The sequence below is a fragment of the Eretmochelys imbricata genome, chromosome 1 (genome assembly GCF_965152235.1).
Source record: "Eretmochelys imbricata isolate rEreImb1 chromosome 1, rEreImb1.hap1, whole genome shotgun sequence".
Taxonomy (NCBI): Eukaryota; Metazoa; Chordata; order Testudines; family Cheloniidae; genus Eretmochelys; species Eretmochelys imbricata.
In genome coordinates this window covers 266,072,558-266,093,169 of record NC_135572.1, presented here as the reverse complement: position 1 = coordinate 266,093,169, position 20,612 = coordinate 266,072,558, and the positions used below count along the sequence as shown (strand labels likewise).

Below are 20,612 nucleotides of genomic sequence, written 5' to 3'. Positions count from 1 at the left end.
TCGGATGTCAGGCAATATCTAGCCTTGTATCTGGATAGGATTGAACTGTTTCATGTTTTGCCTCGTCTGTTCATGTCTTATGCGGACCGCATGAAGAGACAAGCGGTCTTTGCACATACCATCTCTAGATGGATAACATCCTGTATCAAGACTGCATATGAGATAGCTTCGGCTATGCCTCCTCAGCGGATATGATCGCATTCGAAAGAGTGCAAGCAATGTCAATAGCAGTCCTCAGTGACATTCCCATATTGGACATTGGCTGGGTGGCCATGTGGTCCATACATACATTTACAGACCATTATGCTATTACCGTATCTTCCAGAGCGGATTCAGGCCTCGAAAAGGTGGTTCTGCAATCCCTATTTCAGTAGACTTTGAGCCCCCTTTCTGAATGGGGTAGCTTGTAAGTCACCAAAGTGGAATACACATTGGCATCAACTTGAAGAAGAAGAAATGGTCACTTACAGTAACTGTGGTTCTTTGAGATGTGATGATGACATGTATTCCACCACCCACTCTCCATCCCCTCTGCAACAGAGTCTCCTCTAATGGGCTTTTGGTGCAAAGGAACTGTGGGGGGTCAGGGTGGTGGGGCATCGCTTCACACAGCCACGAGGCCTGAGCGCTGCCCTTCTATGTGTACTGCTAGCTAGAAGTCTCCAGCATGCTGTGCATGCACACACCTAAGTGGAATACACTTCTGCATCACATTTTGAAGGACCACAATTACAGTAAGTAACCATTTCTTCCTCTCCTCAACTTCTATTCTAGACTGGCTTTAACCCAGGGGTCTCAATCTCAATTTACCTTAGGGTCAGTGCAAGTCCTCAGATCCTCCCAGGGGGCCAATAATGTCACTCATGCCGCCCAGAACCTGCCCCCCAAAACTCCGCCCCCCACCTGCCTAAGGCTCTGGGAGGGAGTTTTGGTGTGGGAGGAGGTCTGGGGTAGGGGATTGGGGCGCAGGCTCTAGGAGGGAGTTTGGGTGCAGAAGGGGTGACAGATTGGGCTCTGGGAGGGAGTTTGGGTCGGGGAGGGGGTCTGGGATACAGGCTCTGGAATGGAGTTTGGGTGCTGGGTGCAGGCTCTGGGCTGGGGCAGGGGGTGGGGGTGCAGTAGGAGGGGGTGGGGTTGCAGGCTTTGGGAGGGAGGAGGGGGAGGGGTGCAGGCTCTGGGAGGGAGTTTGGGAGCTGGGGGTGTGTGGGGAGGGAGTACAGGCTCTGGGAGGGAGTTTGGGGGCTGGTGGGGGTGCAAGCTCTGGGAGGGGGTCGGGGGGTGTGGCACTTACCTGAGGCTCCAAGGCAGGATGGGCCAGGGGCCTTCTGCGTGCTGCTGTCCCCAAAGCTTCCCATTGGCCTCAGGGGCGCTCGGGGTGAGGGCAGCGCATGGAGGTGCAGCCCCGCCCTGCCCCGGGGCCACAGGGCAGGTCCAGCAGACACGTGGAGCAAGCAGGCAGAGACCGCTCAGCTCCGCTGCGCTGCCAGGGCCCTGGGCCATTTTAAATCGCCACGAGGGGTGAAGCGCCCGGGGGCGGCAGGTGAGGCCAAGGGAGAGACCCAGCCCCAAAACTGGTGGAGCCCCACTGGCCACATTGTGGAGGTTCGCAGGCTGCAGATGGCCCACGGGCCGGGAGTTTGAGACCCCTGCTTTAACCCCTTGCATTCCACTGAAACCACTCTCACTAAAGTCTCTAATCATAGAATATCAGGGTTGGAAGGGACCTCAGGAGGTCCTCTAGTCCAACCCTCTGCTCAAAGCAGGACCAATCCCCAATTTTTGCCCCGATCCCAAAATAGCCCCCTCAAGGATTGAACTCACAACTCTGGGTTTAGCAGGCCAATGCTCAAACCACTGATCTATGACAAATGACCTCTTAATGACCTCTTCCTAGCCAAAACTTAGATCCAGTAGAAGAATACAGAAGAACCAGTTACAGTAAGTAACCGTTTCTTCCACAGGGCTCTATCCTTGGTTTCCTTTTTCCCCTCTCTGCATTTTATATCTAGGTTCTCTCATCCACAGACACAGATTCAACTACCATCTCTATGGTGGCAACTCACAGGTCATCTTCTCTGCTCTACACCTGCCTCATTCTGTCCAAATGAAAATTTTGGCCTGTCTCTGACATCTTGTCATGGGTGCCTAGCTGTCAACTCAAGCTCAACATGGTTAGAACAGAGCTCTTAATCTCACTATCCCCCCCCACCCCCCCACGACCTTCCTGGTAGATTCTATAGATTTAATAGAGTTTAAGGCAAGAAGGAACCACTAGATCATCTAATCTGACCTGTATATCACAGCCCCTTATATTACATCCAATTACCCCTTTTTGGAAAACAATAATCTGTGTTAGACTAAAGTATTTCAATCCTCAAGAGACAACGTTGTTAAGTACCACAGACAGAGAATAGGAGAGATCAAGGGGCCACCAATGACCAAGGCCCATCCAACTGAGAATTGATTAGATAAGACCAGATGGTCTTAGCAGGTTATCTGTACTCCATGCTACAGAGGAAGGCAAAACAAAAAAAACTCTAAGGTCCCCGCCAATCCGACCTAGAGGAAAATTCCTTCCCAACCCCAAATTGGGGATCAATTAGATTCTGAGCATGTGAGCAAGACTCACCAGCCAAGCATTTAAGGGCATGTCTACACTGCAGTCTAAGGTGTGATTGCAGCGCAGGTAAAAATGCTGATGCTAGTACGGCTAAAAATAGCAGTATAGATGTGCTGGTGGAGGCTTCAGCACAGGCTACACAAGAACCCTGGGGACCTACTCGTATTGCTAGCCTGCACTGAAACCTATGCCGCCACATCTGCTCTGCTATTTTTAGCCATGTTCGCATGGGTATGTCTTCCTGAGTTGCAATCACACCTTGGATTGCAGTATAAACATACTTTGGGAAAGAAGATTCTCTGTACCACCACAGAGCATGGGTCCTTTCTGTCTGGTGCCTCTCTCCAGCTGGCCAATACTGGATACTTCAGAGAAAGGTGGGGGGGGAAACAGAAACTCCCGAACACATCTGACCAATTGTGCATCAGGGGAAAAAATGCTTTCTGGACCCTGAAGGTGATCAGCTGAAGCCCTGAAGCATGAGATGTGATTATAGTAATTGTCTTAATGCAGAATTTCAAATGTTATTGAGCATGTTGAAGGCAACAAAGAATTTCCTGTTCCTTCCATAGCCCACAAAGGGAGTGATGGATCTTGATCATTGTGGACAACCCCACCATCCTGCCTTTCACTCAGGTCCATAACCTTGGGACCTCTCTCTAGATTCTCACATCCAAGCTATGTCTAAATATTGCAGCTTCTTTCTGTCTAACATCTCTAAGATATAGCTTTTCCTACTATCCACACAGCTAAAACTCTCCTGTAGGCTCTCATCTCACATTTTGATTACTGCAACATCGTTCTCTCTAGCATTGACAAATGGAGCTTTGCCCTGCTCACATCCATTCAGAATGCTGCTGCTGCAAAAAAAAAAAAAAAAAAAAAAATTCCTAGCCTGTTGCTTTGACTATGTCACCCCTATCTTTGTGTCCTTCCACAGGAGCGCACTCTCTCTCTGTTACTTCAAAAACATAAAGTACTTGTATTTTACTTTCAAGGCCCTCCCAGCCTATATATGCCCAAGCTACCTATTATCACACATTCACTATCAAGATGTCAACTCCCACCTGGCACAATGGGGTCGGGGTCCAGGAGCACAGCTAGGGCTTCCAGGCACTCCAAATAATAATAATAATTAATAATTAATAAAAAACATTAAAATGGTGTTCAGATTGAATGAACTCTTGTTTATTAAACAGAGTTGAAATTAGTTTAAGTGTTAAACAGGAAATGGAAACATTGTTAACCTGTATTTGTATATTCAGCCACTGCGTAAAAATGACTGTGTGCATGCAGCATCCCTTGTCCATTTTCACAAAGGTAATGGTAGTAATCCCAGTGTTTTGGCCATATTCTAAACCAGGTGGATAGGTGAAGTTCCCCTGTAGTTTCAAGTGGACACATTTTTATTTACATTCCATCTGAAAGTTTATTTAACTGTATAAAAATACAAGCTGTGTTTCTTCATCAGAGGTGACGGCATTTGAGAGGTATATGAATTGTGATGCCTGAATATAGTTTTCCCCTCCTTTGTGAGGGGAAAAAGCTTGCGCAGGGCACCAAAATTATGCAAGGTTTCCCCTTTGGAGCTTCTGTTCACAGTTGAGGTGTTGTGGGGTGATGCTGCTGCAGAGCACAGACAACTGCTAGCCCTGCACCCTGCCCTCAGTCAGTGTTTCTAAAGGATTGGAATGACACTGCAGAGCTGACATTACCTTATCTCTTTCAACTTCCCCCACTGCTCAGATCAGTGGAGTTTCATGCCTTCCACTTGTGGAAGCATAGAAAAGATTTGGACCATGTAAAGTACTTAGGAATCCTTCAGCATAAGAGGAGCAGAGGAATACAATATACAGAGCCAAATTCATTTCACATTTACAAACCTATGAAATCCTATTGATACTAGTGGAGTTACATAGATGTAATAGAAGGCAGAATTTTGCCAATTATTATTACAGGGTTGTGGAACGCTTTAAAATATTGTCCTTATTCATACTTTTTAAAATGTAAACTTTTTAATTGCAACAGAACACTTTAAAGCACACAATATACTATCACACAAAATAACATTGTTTGCCCTGTTGTTGTAGCCGTGTTGTCCTGAGAGACAGGGTGAGGTAATATCTTGTTTGGACCAGCTTCTGTTGGTGTAAGACAAACTTTCAAGCTCCACAGAGCTCTTCTTCAAGTCTGGGCAGTAGAAGTGCTTTAAATGCTTCTGTAGTTTGGGTTTTTGCACAGGTCACAAGGAATCTCTTTCCTATTGAAGGAGCTGTAACTACTTCACGCAAATAATTACAAGTAATTTAGGTAAATATCCTTTCCCCTGCCATTTACTGGAAATAAGGAGAGAGTAAATATCATGGCGGCTACTGCTACTGAGCCTGTGCTACGTGTGCACTGCGGCAAGATCGCTTTTATGGCATCTGTTCAACCGCAACCCCTTGTGTGCTCCAGCAGACACTGAGCTTAAATGTTGTGTCTGAGGGTGTTTCCTGCAAAGGGGGCAGCAGGAGGGCGATTCCTTGGACAGCGAAGATTAATTGCACACTAAGGCCCTAAACTCTGCAGCTTGCCACAGAGAAGTATTGTCTTTCCAGCCTATTGCCACCTCCCACACATGCAGTTGCTGCTAAGGCAAAAGGCTTTCCTGTATTCTCCAAACACAATACGCTACAGAATGCCTGTAATCTTGCTCACACCCCTCCCCCCAGCTGAGCAAAAAGCAACTGAAGAATTTTACGCAAAATGGAAGGCTCTTCCTTCCCCTACCTACGCTAAACCCACCATGGAACAAGCGAGAGCTACGAAACTTCCGTATAATATTTAGTTAATATGCTGCTTGGCCAGGGTTTTCCTCGAACTTCGTAAGTGGGTTACATGATTGGCATTTTTCGCAGTCGAATTTCGGGAATAGGGAGAGCGTTGTCTCCACACGCAAAAAGCCGACTCAGCTCCTGGGCACTACTCAATTTGCGTACACTGCTCGGTTTGGGTTCAGTTTTCTGGCTTCGGTCTCGTACGTACCCGGATTTCGAGAATAGGCGCAGCGGCATTCACGTCCCCCTCCCCCCGGCTATTCAGGGACGGAGTTTACGCAACGTTCAAGCCGTCCTTAACGTAAGTAGAGCGGGCTGGGGTGGCGGCGGCCATTTTGTGCCGGGAAGCCGGAGGTGGAGGACGCTGTTTTGTCTCCGCGTCTGACGGGCCCTGAAGCTAACTGAGCCGCTCTCGGCCCCGCACACCAATCGCGACCGGATCTCTAGCCTCCCCGCTCCCTCCCCCGGGAAGCGAGGCGGTTACGGGCGACTCCACCGGGACACAACAGTTGCCGCCGGCCGAGCCCCCCCGCCCGGCGCCACCCCCAGCTCGCGCCCCTCGGTGCCCCCCTCGACGGGAGCATGCGAGGCTTCGGAGACCGGGGCCGCGACCGCGACCGCGGCGGGTAAGAGGGCGGGGGTGCGGAAGCCCGGTGTGGGGGAGGGGCGGGGTGGAGTAGCCAGGCAAGGCCCCAAGACGGGGGCGGCTCGAGCCCGATCCCCGGCGGCGGGGGGCCTAGGTCGGGGCCTTGGGGTCAGGGTCACGTCCTAGGGCCACGGGAAGGTTCCGGAGTAGGGCGGGGTCCGGCCTGTGAGGAGCTGAGTGACGGGCTGGGACCCCGGAGCTGGGGTGCCCCCGAGGGGAGGAGCCCGGTGGATCCCTGGGTTGGAAAGTGAGGGGCCCTAGGTAGCCGCAAGGTTTGGAAGGAGTCGCCCCCGCACGCCGTTCTCCCTGCTCGGCGGTGTCTGGTGCGAGAAGACAGGGAAGTTTCTCCGGTGGCTGGCAGGATACGCTTTACCTGTCATTAGGCCTGACTTCACTTTGCCTTTCCGTTCTCCGCACTGTTCCCACTTTGAGCTATAAGGATCCCTCTCCCTCCCGCTGCTAACCTCGCTTCAGAAGCCCTTGCTCACCGTGGAGGACACACGTAACTTGTAGAGTGGACTGGACCTGACTCCTCTGAATGTCCTTACCATTCATATGATCAGAAAGATTGCTCTTAAATAACCGTGCATATCTCTGCAGTATTCCCGGCCCCTGCTGACGGAGAGAGTGGAAACAGACCTGGAAATTGAACGTGGGCCTCTTGTGTAGTAGTGGAGCCCTGATCTCAGGGACCAGGGCCCTGGATTAAGCCTCAGGAGTCTGTCCAGGGTTGCGGGGGGGGGGGGCGGATCTGCAATCAAACCACAATCTTCCATATTACTGTGCAAAGGCCTAACAATTTGGTTTCCTGCTCTTTTGATTATTCTTGGTATCACTCATCATGGGGCCTCATTCTGTTTAGGAGAATCAGGTTCAGGTGAGCTCTGATGTTGTGGAACAAAACAAAAGTATAAGAAAGCATCTGATATCATAAAATGCTTGATAGAAAGCATGTGAATGTTCCAGGGTTGTTGTTTTGTGTTGTTCTTTTTAGTAGAAGGGGGTTAAGTAATGGCAGTACCCCAAGTTTTTCCTGGAAAAGACAAGTACTGGGGATTAAAGAGGAGGAATCAGGCCCTGAGAGAGAGCAAATAATAAAATATACTTGTTCCTCTTATTTCTTCTTTGATTTTTTTTGAGTCAGGAAAAGTGCCAGCTTCCCACATTTAAATTTATTTCCTCCTTTACTCAGGTGAAGTTCAAGAATGTTTTCCTTGCACACGGAAGTACTTGTTAACATCTTTCCCAATAGAGCAGGAGAGGCTAAGAGTTCCACTCTAATTTTATATTTGTATCCTACATACATACAAACAACCCCCTTATGAAATAAAAAGATCCTGTCAGTTATATTGCAGAGAAGAGGGCCCCACTGTACACAGGTACTTAAAGGGGCACTAGCCAGATTTTAAGGCATGAGCATTTGACCTGCCTTGACATTTACATGATCTCATTTGGAGTAAAGAGATGTTTCTTCTTTTTAAGAACTTGGCTTTCAGATTTTAAGCCATCATTGGTTTAGAACCTACAAAAGCACAATACTTTGTTCTCTTTAGAATTATGCTGATATCGTTGATAAATCTTGCACCATCAAAATGTATTATGACAGGCTTTAAGGCAGAGGTGGGCAAACTATGCCCTGCGTGACTGTCCTGCTGGACCCTTGTGCTCCTGGCCAGGGAGGCTAGTCCCCAGCCCCTCCCCCGCTGTCGTCCCTCCTCCGCAGCCTCAGCTCACCGTGCTGCAGATCGGCAGGGCTGCAAGCTCTTGTCTAGCAGAGCAGCAGGAGCTAGCTCTGGCTGGTGCTGCTGCCAGACATGCTGCTCTGAGCCGCATGGTAAAGGGGGGGGGGGGTTGGATAAGGGGCGGGGGTCCCAGAGGGCAGTCAGGGAGCAGGGGGAGGGTGGTCAGGGGATGGGGAAGGGGGGGGGTTGGATAGGTGTGGGGTCCGGGGGCCCTGTCAGGGGTGGGGAAGGGGTCAGGGGGTGGGGAACAAGGGGGATTAGATGGGGGGAGTCCCGGGGGGGTCTGTCAGTGGGCGGGGGTGTGATGGGGGTGGGGTCCCGGGAGGGGGCAGTTAGGGGACGAGGAGCGGGGGGGGGGTTGGATGGGTTGGGAGTTCTGAGGGGAGCAGTCGGGGTGGAAAGTGGGAGGGGGTGGGGACCAAGCTGTTTGGGGAGGCACAGCCTTCCCTACCTGGCCCTCCATACAGTTTTACAACACCAGTGTAGCCCTCGGGCCAGAAAGTTTGCCCACCCCTGGTTTAGAGTGACCACAGGAAACGAATTAAAAATCTTATTTCATCTCCATGCTAAATGAAGGTGGGAGAAAAATATTTTAGTCAAATAGAAAAGGACAGAATCAGGAATAGGGAAACTACTTGACAATGGATCTTTTTAAAAAAAAAAAAAAAAAGTTTAATTCACATAAAGGCATAAGTAATAGGCTTTGGCCCTGATCTCATTCCAAGTAATACTTTGCTTTGTTGCATATCTTTATAAACTGCTACAAAAATCTCACAAAACTTAGTTTCTGTAATATCAAAAACTGGGTTGCACCTGTGTATATCTATATTATAAATTTGTTTTGACATTGAAAACTCTATACATGGACAATTATATACCAGAAGTTCAGCACATCATGACTCTTTCTGAGATGTAAAACAATGTTTCCAATGATTGCAGTCATCAAAAATTGTACGATGGTATTTGAAAAACAGTTGGGTACTCCACCCAGTGTGCTGGACAAACTCCAGTTGTATGTTTACATTCTGTTTACTGTCCATTCCTGTTGTAGGGCCAACTAGATCTGGAATTTTTCTTTGCTTCTTGTCCTGAATGAGTTGGAGATGACTTTTTAGGACTGGGATGGTGCAGTTTTACTTCGCCACTTGAATAAGCTGCTGTTGCATTCAGTTCTGGAAGTGGCTGCATTTCAGTTGCTGATGAAGTGATCACTGAATATCTAAGACCAATCTGGATTCAGTCACCACTGAACCAGGGAAAACTAAATAATTACTCTAGATTTACACCAGTGTAACTGGAATTGTAATCTGTTCCATATCAGTATGTAAAATGTCAATTAAGTCAGGATCAGTGAATGAAATATGACACATATTGGGGTATTATAAATTCTAAAAGACTCACTTTTTGGAAAGCCAATCTAAAGCTATATTGTGTGTACGCAGAGCAACATGGAACTGAAATTCTGCGAACTGCATTGTATTTTTATGTTGATGGCAATAAAGCAAACACTCAATGTCCAAATATCTAAGGCCCCGAATTTGCAAACATTCATGCATATATTTAATTTTTACTCACCTATGTACTCCTATTGCCTTTGTCAGTAAAATTACTCAGGTGCACACCTTCAGGGTTCTAAACTAGCATAGTCTGAAGAATGTATTCGATTGTGAGATGCTCCTGTAACTAGTAACTTGCATTGACAGCCCTAAGAAATCATAAAAGATTCAAGTCACTATTTTTATTTACAGGTGGGTTGTAAATTACTTTTATATGTTTTATAGTGTTAAATGTGATAAAAGTAAATAAGCACCCGTTTTAGCAATCTGATACAGAATAGAACTACATTTATAGAAAGGAGAAAAGGGCTGTCAAGACTGCAGCTTAACCAACATTTTTGAACCTATAACTTAAGTGTTTTAACCAGCATCAAATTAACTATAAATTTACCTTGCATTCTACAAGTGTAATCCCCTTTCCTGTTCTGCTTTCTCTGAGTTCTACTCTTTATTGTCACTCTAGCTTCTCTTGGGAAATAACTTTCAGAGAACACTTATTTAGCATTTAAAACATTTCCTTGCCAATATTGCAAATAAAACCATGGATTATTAAAACAAAAATGCTTAAATCTAATTTAGTTTTGACCAGAGGGTACATTTTAAAATTTGTCTCAGCTTGGGTATTGTAAACCTTTTTTGTTGATAGTTTCTAATTAGTTTCATTTTCTGGTACTCATGCATTAGCATAATGTTCTGTTTCAGTGGAAATACTTCAGAAGTCTTTATTCAACTGGAGTTTTTAAAAAAATCAGACACACTTTCTTGCCTTAGATTTTTCAAAAGCTTATTCTTTATCATATCTAAAGTTAGAGTAGTGTTTGACCTGACATTATTTAAAATAGCAGCTTCTATTGAAATCTGGCACAATAGTGAAACAATAACAGGTTTTTCAAAGAACTATTTAAAAGATGTACTATTAAGTGAACATTTATAATTATAATAGCTAAACTCTTCATGCCAATTTGTGCTTCAGTTTTCAGTACTTCCCAACTGTGCTGTAGGCCAAAAAAACCATGTTTATTCTCCTTTGGATAAATGAATCATTACATATAAATCCCCACCTCTTTTAAAAATAAACAAATAAAAATTAAAAGCAGGGTGGAGTGTATTCCTTATATGGAGGATACATTGTACTAATTTCTGAGTAGCTTTGCCGGGTATTAAAGAATAAAAACTGACATTTATTTTCTCTCGAGACTTTCTCAGAAGTGTCTAAGAAATGGGACTCGTTTTTTTCCCGCCCATCCAAATACTTCTGCTGTGACCCTGGTAAAAATTGTGGCTGCTTTGTAATTGCTTCAGATCTGCTTAGCAAAAACTTTGATATGGACGTCAACTTTTCTCTGTGCTTTATTTGTACGTTGACTGGGGCATATTGATAAGGAGGGAAAGAAAAGGTGAAAGGAATGGTGAAATAGTTAGATTCTACATTAAAAGTAACGCTGTCGTTGGAGTAGTGGTAATTGGGTGATAGACTTTACAGAAGGGAGCAAGAATACAGAAGACCTTCCCAATCCTTGTGTCTAGCAATGTTTTAAGGGGATTTTCAGAGTAACTAAAACTTCAGTGTTTGTTTTAGCTTAAAGATAACCGTGAAAACATCGGAGGAATCTACAAATGCCAGAGCTGTGAAATCCTTTTATAAATTGCTTTTTAAAAAACTTATGTTGATACCCCCAGGTTTGGTAGTCCTCTGCCCCCAAAGAAATTTGGTAATCCAGGGGAGCGTCTACGCAAAAAGAAGTGGGACCTAAATGAGCTGCCCAAATTTGAGAAGAACTTTTATGTGGAACATCCAGAAGTGGCCAGGCTTACTCCTGTAAGTTTCCTTCTCCTGTCCTTGCCATTTTCAGTGCACCAGAGAATCTTTAAAAGTGGGAAAACGGGATATGCAGACTGTATTCTACTTATACTCTCCCTTTCCCTATATTGTTTTGTATATACACTTTGCAGAAAGGTATTTCGAGTGCTTGCTCATGTTCATTCCAATGTAGGTGTGTGCTCACCCCGAGCACTGCCACTGGAAAGCTTTTCCTTTGGTGGTATCTGTTGGGTTGGCGCTGGTGCCCCCTGGAGTCGTGCGCTCATAGTGCCAGTATAAAGGTTCTGCTGACCTGCAACCCCCGTGGTTCCTTTTTACTGCCTGTTGCGGTTGCTGGAACTTCAGTTCATTCTTGCTTTTTCCACAAGTACTCCTCTCAGTGGACTTTGATTGTACATAGTTATCTTTATTCGTAGTAGTTACGTTTCAGTTGTTAAATTAGTTAGATTAGCAAACCCCGCTCAGTGGAGCTAGTCCCTCCTGGCACTGGGGAATGCCTTGTGCTTCGTGTCACAAACTGAAGCCTGTCAGTGATCCCCATTCTAGCTGCCTTAAGTGCCTGGGGTACTCTGACATGTGGGAGCACTTCAAAATCTGCAGAGACTTCAAGCCCCACACCAAAACAGAAACGGACACCAGGCTTAGGTTCCTCCTCATGGAGGCAGCACTTTGCCCTCCTTCAGAGCGTAGTCACTCCGACTTGGCACCGAATACTTCAGCCTCAATAAGAAGCGCCCTGGCTTCTGTTAGGAAGATTCAGTGCCATTCCACGTTTCTGGTGCTGAAGAAGGACACTTCTGCTTCTTGGGACTCCCAGCACCATCCATCATCCTAGGTGCCAAAGAAGATCACTCCGGCAAAGGACTTTCGGCATCGTTCTCCATTGCCGGTGCTGAGAAAGAAATAGAAGTCGACAGACGGTGTGATCCCTAACTCCGAAGTCGTGAGGCAAAGAGACACTAACAGTGCGACCCTTGCTGGGCCACTCAGACCCTTGCAACTCACCTGGTGCCGTTGACATTGGCCCCAGAATGGACACCTTTGAGGCTGGCACCGATGGACTCCTCACCATACGAGAGCTGTCGGAGCTCTGCTGCCCTGGCAATACCATCTGTGCCAGAGGCTTTTGAGGCCACGAGACATTTACTATCTCTTGGTACCACCACCCCCTGCCGTATGGGAGATGTCAGTGGCGGCGAGAGCTCCCCTGGCGCCAAGGCCCCAGGTGCCTTCATAAGGGAAACCGGTCATCATGGGGCAGCCCCAGTCTCTCCTGGCACTCTTTGCCGGCACCACTCCATTCTGGTTGCCTAGAAGGGAATATCTGGAGACTGACTGAGAGGTGGAGTCATAAGTCTCCTACAGAAGCCGGCATCAACACTCTAGCCAACATCATCCGTTGGCAGACCTGGGCCAGGGCACCCCACCTGCGATTTGGCCTCAAGCACAGTGGCAAGTGCCACTGTGGTGGCCATTCTGGAACCCCTGGGCTTTTCCTCCAGTCCAGGGGTCATAGTCCATAAGGTGTTACTCTATTGTATCGGAGTCTAGAGCACCCCCAGTGACCTCCTCGGAGCAGGACCCAGGTTTTGGTACTGAGCCTGGGGCTGAATATCAAGACCTGGTACCGTGAGACCTGTCCTGTGCTGAGAGCAAGGAGCAGTGCTCCCTGCATATGCAGGTTTTCTCTTCCTCCTCTCCAGATGAGGCGGTGACGGGAATGGACATTGTGTCCTCCCAGGTTAATTACAGGGCGCATAAGTAGCTCCTCAAAAGAGTAGCACAAAACCTCGGTTAGAGGAGATAAAGGAGTCCTGCCATGCTCTGGTGGATATTCTAGCTGCACTGGGCCCCTCAAGAGAGACTTTGCCCTTCAATGAGGCTATTATGGACCCCATCAAGGCCTTATGGCAGACCACAGCATCCTGTCAGCCGATGGCAAAAAGGATGGAGAAAAAGTACTTTTTTCCAGCTAAAGGGTTTGAACTCCTGTACGCTCATCCACCAACGGGCTCATTGGTATAGTATCAGCAGCCAACGAGCAGGAGTGACAGGATCTGGAAGGTCCAAGGCCAAGGATGCCAAAAAACTAGACCTTTTTGACAAAAAGGTCTATTCAGCTGGCAGCCTCCAGCTCAGGATCGCAAATCAGCAAGTGCGCCTGAGCAACTATGATTTTAATTCCTGGGACTGTGTGGCAAAATGTAAAGAATTATTACCATAGGAGTCCAGATGCGAATTTGCAGCCCTAGAGGGAAAATCCATGGCAAGGGTGTCCCTACAGGCAGTCTTGGATGCAGCAGACTCTGCAGCCTGATCTGTGGTCTCAGTGGTGGCAGTGTGGAGAAGCTCCTGGCTTCAATCCTCGGGCCTACCCCACAAGATGCAGCAGACATTGCAGGACCCCCTTACCAGGGTACATCACTCTTTTTTGAGCCGGCAGACTCCAAACTGCACAGCCTGAAGGACTTGAGAGCCACACTCAAGTTTCTAGGGCTTCATACCCCAGTTCCCTCTAGGAAATACTTCAAGCCCCACCCAGCTACTGGGCCTGTATTACTTTGGATCTCAGGGTGCTACGCAAAATAGCACTGGGACACACCCTTCCATTCAGTTCCTTCCAGCCCCTCTCCCTTTCCCTCTTCAGGCACCCTTCTCACAAACAACTTCTAGCCCAAGAGGTGCAGTTGCTCCTAAGGGTGAGAGCAGGGGAGGAGGTTCCACAGGAGTTAAGGGGCCGGGGGCTCTACTCCCATTATTCCCTAATCCCTACAGCCAGTGGCAGTCTCAGACTGATTCTGGACCTGTGAAACCATAATTGATGTATGAAAGAGCTCAAGTTCCGCATAGTTTCCTTGGTCTCCATCATCCTCTCCCTGGATCCAGGGCACTGGTACGCCACTCTCGATTTGAAGGATGCTTTTTCATATTTCAATCTTTCAGGGACACAGAAGGTTCCTCAGATTTATTGTGAAGGACGAGCTCCCGTTCAGCCAATCGAATCAGTCCCCTCAGATGTTCATGAAGTGCATGGCAGTTATGGCAGCCTTCCTGATAAGACAAGGGGTTCAGGTCTACCCTTACCTCAACGACTGGCTGATCAGAACAAGGCCCAGGTGGAATCCGATATAACGTTAATACAGTCAACTTTCTAGGAATTAGGTCTGCTAATAAATGTGCAGAAGTCTACTCTCTCCCTGGTTCAAAGAATAGAATTAATTGGGGCGATCCTCAGCTTGGTCCCAGCCAAAGCCTTCCTCCCAGAAGCTTGATTCCCAGCAATAGGGATGCTTATAGAGAGCCTCAGAAATCACCCCATCACCACAGCACATCTTCAAGCGTGGCTGGCACCTATATATTTAGTGGGCCAACATCACGGTTATCACACTTCCCTCATCAGTGATCACCTCCCTTCTTTGGTGGTTGGCAATGTTTGCAGGAGCCCCATTTTCCAGGACCCCAACCATCAGAGTGTCTCATCACAGATGCTTCTGGGATGGGCTTGGGAGCTCACTTGGGGTTCCTCAGAACCTCTGGTCTCCAAAAGAGCTCACTACACATCATCAGGGAACTTTCGCCTGGACTGCCAAGCATTCCAACCCCACATGGTGGACAAGTGCATGTCAGTTCTCACAAACAACACAACAGTGATGTTCTATAGCAACATGCAGGGTGGAGCATGCTCTCTTCACCTGTGCCAAGAAGCACTTTGCTTGTGGGAATTCTGCGTAGCTCACTCAATCCACCTCAAAGCCTCCTATCTCTCGGGGTTGCAGAACAAGTTAGCGGTCTACCGTAGCTGATCCTTCTCCAACCATCACAAGCGGTCCATCCGTCCAGATGTTGTGAAAGGCATTTTCCAGAAGTGGGGGACTCCCCAGATAGATCTGTTCATGATGAAGCACAACAGGAAGTGTATCCGGTTCTGCTCCTTCCTGGTTCACAGTCCGCAGTTCCTCGCAGATGCCTCTATTCTCCCTTGGATAGGCCATCTTTTCTACACATTCCCTTCCATTCATCTCGTACATAAGGCCTTGCTGAGAGTCAAAAGGGTCAAAGCGAGTCTTATCCTTATAGCCCCGGCCTAGCTATGTCTGCACTGGTTCACCACGCTCCTAGACCTCTTGGTGGAAACGCCAATCCATCTGCCACCGTTTCCAGACCTCATCTTCCAGGATCATGGCCATCTAGGTCATCCAAACTTCAAGTCCCTTCTTCTCATGGCCTGGAAGCTCTATGGCTGAACCTCGTAGAGCTAGCATGCTCAGCGCTGGTTCGCAAGGTGCTTATAAAGAACAGAAGATCCTCCACTAGAGCCACTTACTGGCAGAGTGGAAAAGATTCTCAATCTGGTCTACGAAGCTACAGCTACACAGTTAACATTACACAGTTAACATTACATTCGTTCTAGATTGCTTGCTGCACTTGAAACAGGAAGGCCTAACCATGTCATCTATTAGGGTCCATCTAGCTGCATTCTTGGCCTTTTACCCATGGGTGAACGGCTGTTCTGTTTTCTCAGACTCCATTTGCAGTTGATTACTTTAGCGCCTTGAGAGATTGTATTCCCATGTATGGCAACCAGTCTCTCCCTGGGATCTCAACTTGGTGTTGGTAAGGCTAACAGTACCCCTTCTGAACCATTGGCAACATGCTCTATGCTCTACCTGTTCTGGAAGGAGGCCTTCCTGGTGGACATTACTTCTGCCAGGAGTGTCTCAGAGATCCGGGCCTTCACTTCAGAACCACTCTATACGATATTGTTCAGGGGCAAGGTCCAGTTGCGTCTGTATGCGGCCTTCCTCCCTATGGTGGTTTTACAATTCCATAGTAACTGGGATATCTTCCTACTGGCCTTTCCGAAAACTCATGCCAATAGGGAGGAACAGAGGCTCCACTTGCTGGACATCAGACGTGCACTAGCCTTCAACGTAGAAAGGACTACATCATTTTGGAAATCTATTCAGCTATTTGTAGATATTGTAGACAAGATGAATGGTCTTCCCGTCTCAGCCCAGAAAATCTCATCATGGATCTCCTCCTGTATCCATACTTGCTAAGATGTGGTAAAAGTCCCCACTCCTCCTGCCCTGATGGTGCATTCCACAAGGGCCCAAGCATCTTTGGCAGCATTTATGGCTTAAGTTCCTATCCAGGATGTTTGTAGAGTGGCATCGTGTCATCAGTTCACACTTTCGCGTCTCACTACACCATAACCCAGCAGGCTAGAGATGATGCTGGGTTTGGCCAAGTGGTGCTACAATCCGCATATTAGAGAGCCCTTGAAGAAAAAATGGTTACTAACCTTTCATAACTGTTCTTCGAGATGTGTTGCTCATGTCCATTCCAACCCCCCCGCCTGTCCCTCTGTTGGCGTTAGCTGGTGAGAAGGAACTGAGGGAGCTGTGGGTTGGCGGAATCCTTTATACCAGCCTTTTGCATCTGTCCTATGTGCTTCTGAATTTCCTTTTCCCACATTGTTAAAATTGGATTTTAAAAACAAGACTTAAAATATAATTCTTTTCTAATCCATCATCTCCTTGGTTGACCTGTCTGGCTCTATCAGTGAGGCATATCTGATGCCATGATTTATTATTGTGGATATGAGCTATACTACATCAGGAAAGTTTTTGAACAAATTGAACAGTTGACGGAAAACAAAACAAAATAGTCTGTTTGAATCACAGATGCTGCTGCTAATGGATGAGAAATTTTAGGAACAGTCCGTTGCCCTTTTCATCATTTATTTTTAATCCCATCTTCCTGGTTTTTTCCTTTAGACCCCCTCTATATACAGAAAATAAAAGTTGTGTAATAAACTGAATTATCTTTTTAATCTCCTTTCTTGGCAAATTCCATACACCCTCCATAGGAAATAGTTCTTTGACCATATGTTCATATAGGTGCTCAGTTGTAGGATGCACACGCCTGTGTGCCCAGTCAGACCATTGAATCAACAAGGTCCTCGTCTTCACACTGTGCAATCTCAAGTGAGGGTATGTAGGGAGGCACAGATAAGCTGCTGCTGCAGTTCCTTTTCAAACATCTGCAGCTCTAGACAGAGCAGATGCATGTCCACTGCTTCCTAGAAGCTCTTTCCAGCCTGTATTGTACTTATTTCCTCTTGCTTTGCACAAGATTGTGCTTTGGCGGGAGGGGGATTCCACCATCCCAGTTTCCTGGGAATGTTTCGTTGGCCTTTCTCTTCAGCCTAATTTCTGAAGTATGCCAAAGGCCTCAGAATTCAAATCCTGCCAGACCTGCAATACGTTTTTTCCCCCAAAGGCAACAGGTTTTCTAGCTGTCTCCAGTGTCCCAGAGATACTAATGTCGCATCCAAATGCGAAGTTTGCACTGGGTTTAAGAACAGGTTTCACAAAGAAATGTTCTTGAAATCAGGGGAGTTTGTTACACGTGCCAGCATTTTTCCCACAACATTCAGGGTCACGCTACTAGAGTAATGGATAGACAACTGGGTGGACGTGTACTGTATAAATCGGGGGGTAAGAGGATGCAAAATCCCAGTTTTTGTGCATAGAATTACTAAAACTATGGAACTGGTGCATTGCCTACCACATAGAGATCTCCACAGTTTACCTATGTGGCCTCCAGAACACAGTGGCGGATGCCCTAAGTAGAAACTTCAATCAGGACCATGTGTGGGAGCTCAATCTGATCTGCCACAGCAACTGTGAAGCATAGGGCCCCCCATAGTGGATCTCTTTGCAACGCTGACCAGTATGAAATGCCAAATCTTCTGCTCCAAAATGGCATGCAGCTGCAACTCTTTAGGGGAGAACCATTCTAGTCCCCTGGCCCTGTGCTGTTCGCTGTGCCTACTCTCCAGCGCCTCTAATCCCCAGCACTTTAGTCAGATTGAGGCAGGAGCAAGTGAGGGTCTTCTTAATAGTGCCATCTTGGCCCAGACAAGTGTGGTACTCATATCTACTCTTTTCTGGAGGGATATCTCAACACCTCCCCCTTAGATGGGAGCTCCTGACACCCCAGCCCCAATAAATAGAGGTGTTTATCTGAACTTCAAGGCACTGGCTCTCAGTGGGTCTCAAATTTTAGAATGGGACTGCCTGGTTTAGGTTCATCAGGCTGTACTTTTGAATAGTAGGAAGCCTTCCACATGTAAGACATACCTGCAGAAGTGGAAACACTTTCTTTCCTGATGTTCCTGTCACTCCATATCCATTTCTGAAGCTACTCTCTCAAGGATCCTTGGCTGCTGGTTAGAAGTAGATCCCATCTTTTTACCTGAGTTTTCTCTCCGGGTGCACCTAGCTGCTACTATGGCCTTCCATTTGTCTCTTGAAAGATTTTTTTGTTTTGTTTTTGCTCACCCTAGGATGGCCAGATACTTCAGGGATCTGTCCAACTTTTCCTCATATCTGGAACCCCATGCTTGAGGACTTTAATTTGGTCCTCTGTGCCTTAAACTCTCCTTTCCAACCTATGGCCACCTGCTCATTCCTTCATCTCTCTGTCAAGACCTCATTCCTGGTAGCTATTGTCTCAGTAGCTATTGTCTCAGCTGGAAGCTGATCTGCCGTACACTGCCTTCTGTTGTGACAAGGTCACATTATGTCCTCATCTTCATTTCCTGCCGAAGGTCAGGATATCAGTCTACCAGTATTCTTTCCTAAATCTCTCCCCTTGAGGGAAGAGGCTTGCCACCACATGTTTAGATGTTTTGAGGCCCCTCATCATCTATCTGGGCAGGACTAGATCCTTTCAGATGTCCTTAGGACTGCTAGTAACCTTCTCTGAAAGAATGAAAGGACCATCTGTTGCCATTCAGACTGTCAAAGTGAGTTTCAGGTTATATCTTAGCTTGCTCTTAGGCTGTCAGGGTACAATTCCCACCTCCAGCTTACAGCCTGCTCCACCAGGGCTCAGTCTGCTTCTTTTGCCCTTCTCAAAGACATTCCCATCGTAAAAATTTGCAGGACCACAACCTGATCCCCTGTTCACGTGTTTTCTAAATGTTACGCTATCCTACCCATGTCCAAGATGAATGCATCCTTTGGCTACGCAGTTCTCCAAACTGTCCTGGATCCACTTCCTCAGCACCCACTTCTTTGCTGACTTACTGCTTGTGAGCCTCCTGTGGTGGAGCACCCATAGGGATATAGATTTGGAGGAGCAAAAGTTACTTACCTTTCAGTAACTTGAGTTCCTTGATGTTTTGTTCCTGTGGGTGCTCTACCTCTTGCCCTCCTTCTGCTCTGCTGTGGAGTCTTTGGTTCTGTGGTTGAGAAGGACCTGGAGCATCAGTAAATCTATGCCTCCATATACATCCTCGCTTGGAAATAAGAGGCTTTGTATTGTGTGGTGGACACAGCTGATTCAGATCTCCAGTCGAGCACATGTGGGGGTATGCACATCCTATGATGATGCATCCCTGGGGACAAAACGTCTTGAACTCAAGTTACTGAAAGATAAGTAATCTTTCCTTAATTACCTTATTTACACAATGCAAAGGGATATCAACTTTAACTCATTAAAAAAAAAAGCACAACGAATTTCATTAGTTGCAAGTACTATACTGCACTTGAAGGTCCCTGTTAATTTCTGTTGTTTTACAATCCCATGTTTGTATTTTCAGAACTCTGTGCCTATGTGAAGGGGTCTCACAAATGGGAAAGTAACATAGGTTTAATCCAAAACATGCATTAATGGGAGTCTTTCCATTGACTTCCTTGGGTTTTGGATTAGGCCCAATACTGGGGAAATAGTGAAACTGACTTTGCACAAAGTGCTGTGAAATGTGCAAAGTAAACTGGAAGCGTAGAGAAATATTTTTCCTAATCCTTCAGTTAAGCTAACCTGGGATGTTACTTATAACAATTAAAGAGGTACAAATGTTTTAGAAAATGTTGTCAGTGTCCTACTTCAAAAATAATTGGGACTTAATTTATCATTGCTATGTTTCTGAGTAATGTTTTCCACAAGAAGGGAAATGTTAGTTCACAAGTGGTTCTGAGCAGCAGTTCTAGGTGATGGCTGCTATAGCACGGAGCTCTGCATGTAGCTCCCATTTAATTGCATTGATGGAAAGAGATGGACCGTCCTGCTTCATCCTTAGTGAGTAGAAATCTGTTTTGCTTCCTTACACAATCAGACCTCTCAACCAGGCTGTCAGCTAAAGCATTTGTGGAATTTATTAATAGTTGACATCAGAAACGTGTATTAAGTCGCTTCTGACAACCTGGAACTTTGTGTTTTTGTTTTTTTTTCCCCTCTGCCTAACTAGTATGAAGTTGAAGAACTGCGACGAAAGAAAGAGATTACAGTTAGGGGGACAGATGCTTGCCCCAAACCTGTGTTTGCTTTCCACCATGCAAACTTCCCACGTGAGTATTCTGTCATTCAAGATGCTGATCAGCTTTGTTGTTGGA

At 46.7% G+C, this 20,612-nt stretch overlaps 1 protein-coding gene across 1 annotated transcript in view; it reads left to right on the top strand.

The window, feature by feature from the left end:
- Positions 1–5,768: 5,768 nt before the first annotated feature.
- Positions 5,769–20,612, top strand: part of DDX17 (DEAD-box helicase 17) — a 30,644-nt gene continuing 15,800 nt past the window's right edge. Inside the window, exons 1-3 of the mRNA XM_077829819.1 lie at positions 5,769–6,065; positions 11,064–11,202; positions 20,468–20,567. Coding sequence (XP_077685945.1) covers positions 6,022–6,065; positions 11,064–11,202; positions 20,468–20,567 — 283 coding nt within the window. The 5' untranslated portion in view covers positions 5,769–6,021. The remainder of the gene's footprint in view (positions 6,066–11,063; positions 11,203–20,467; positions 20,568–20,612) is intronic.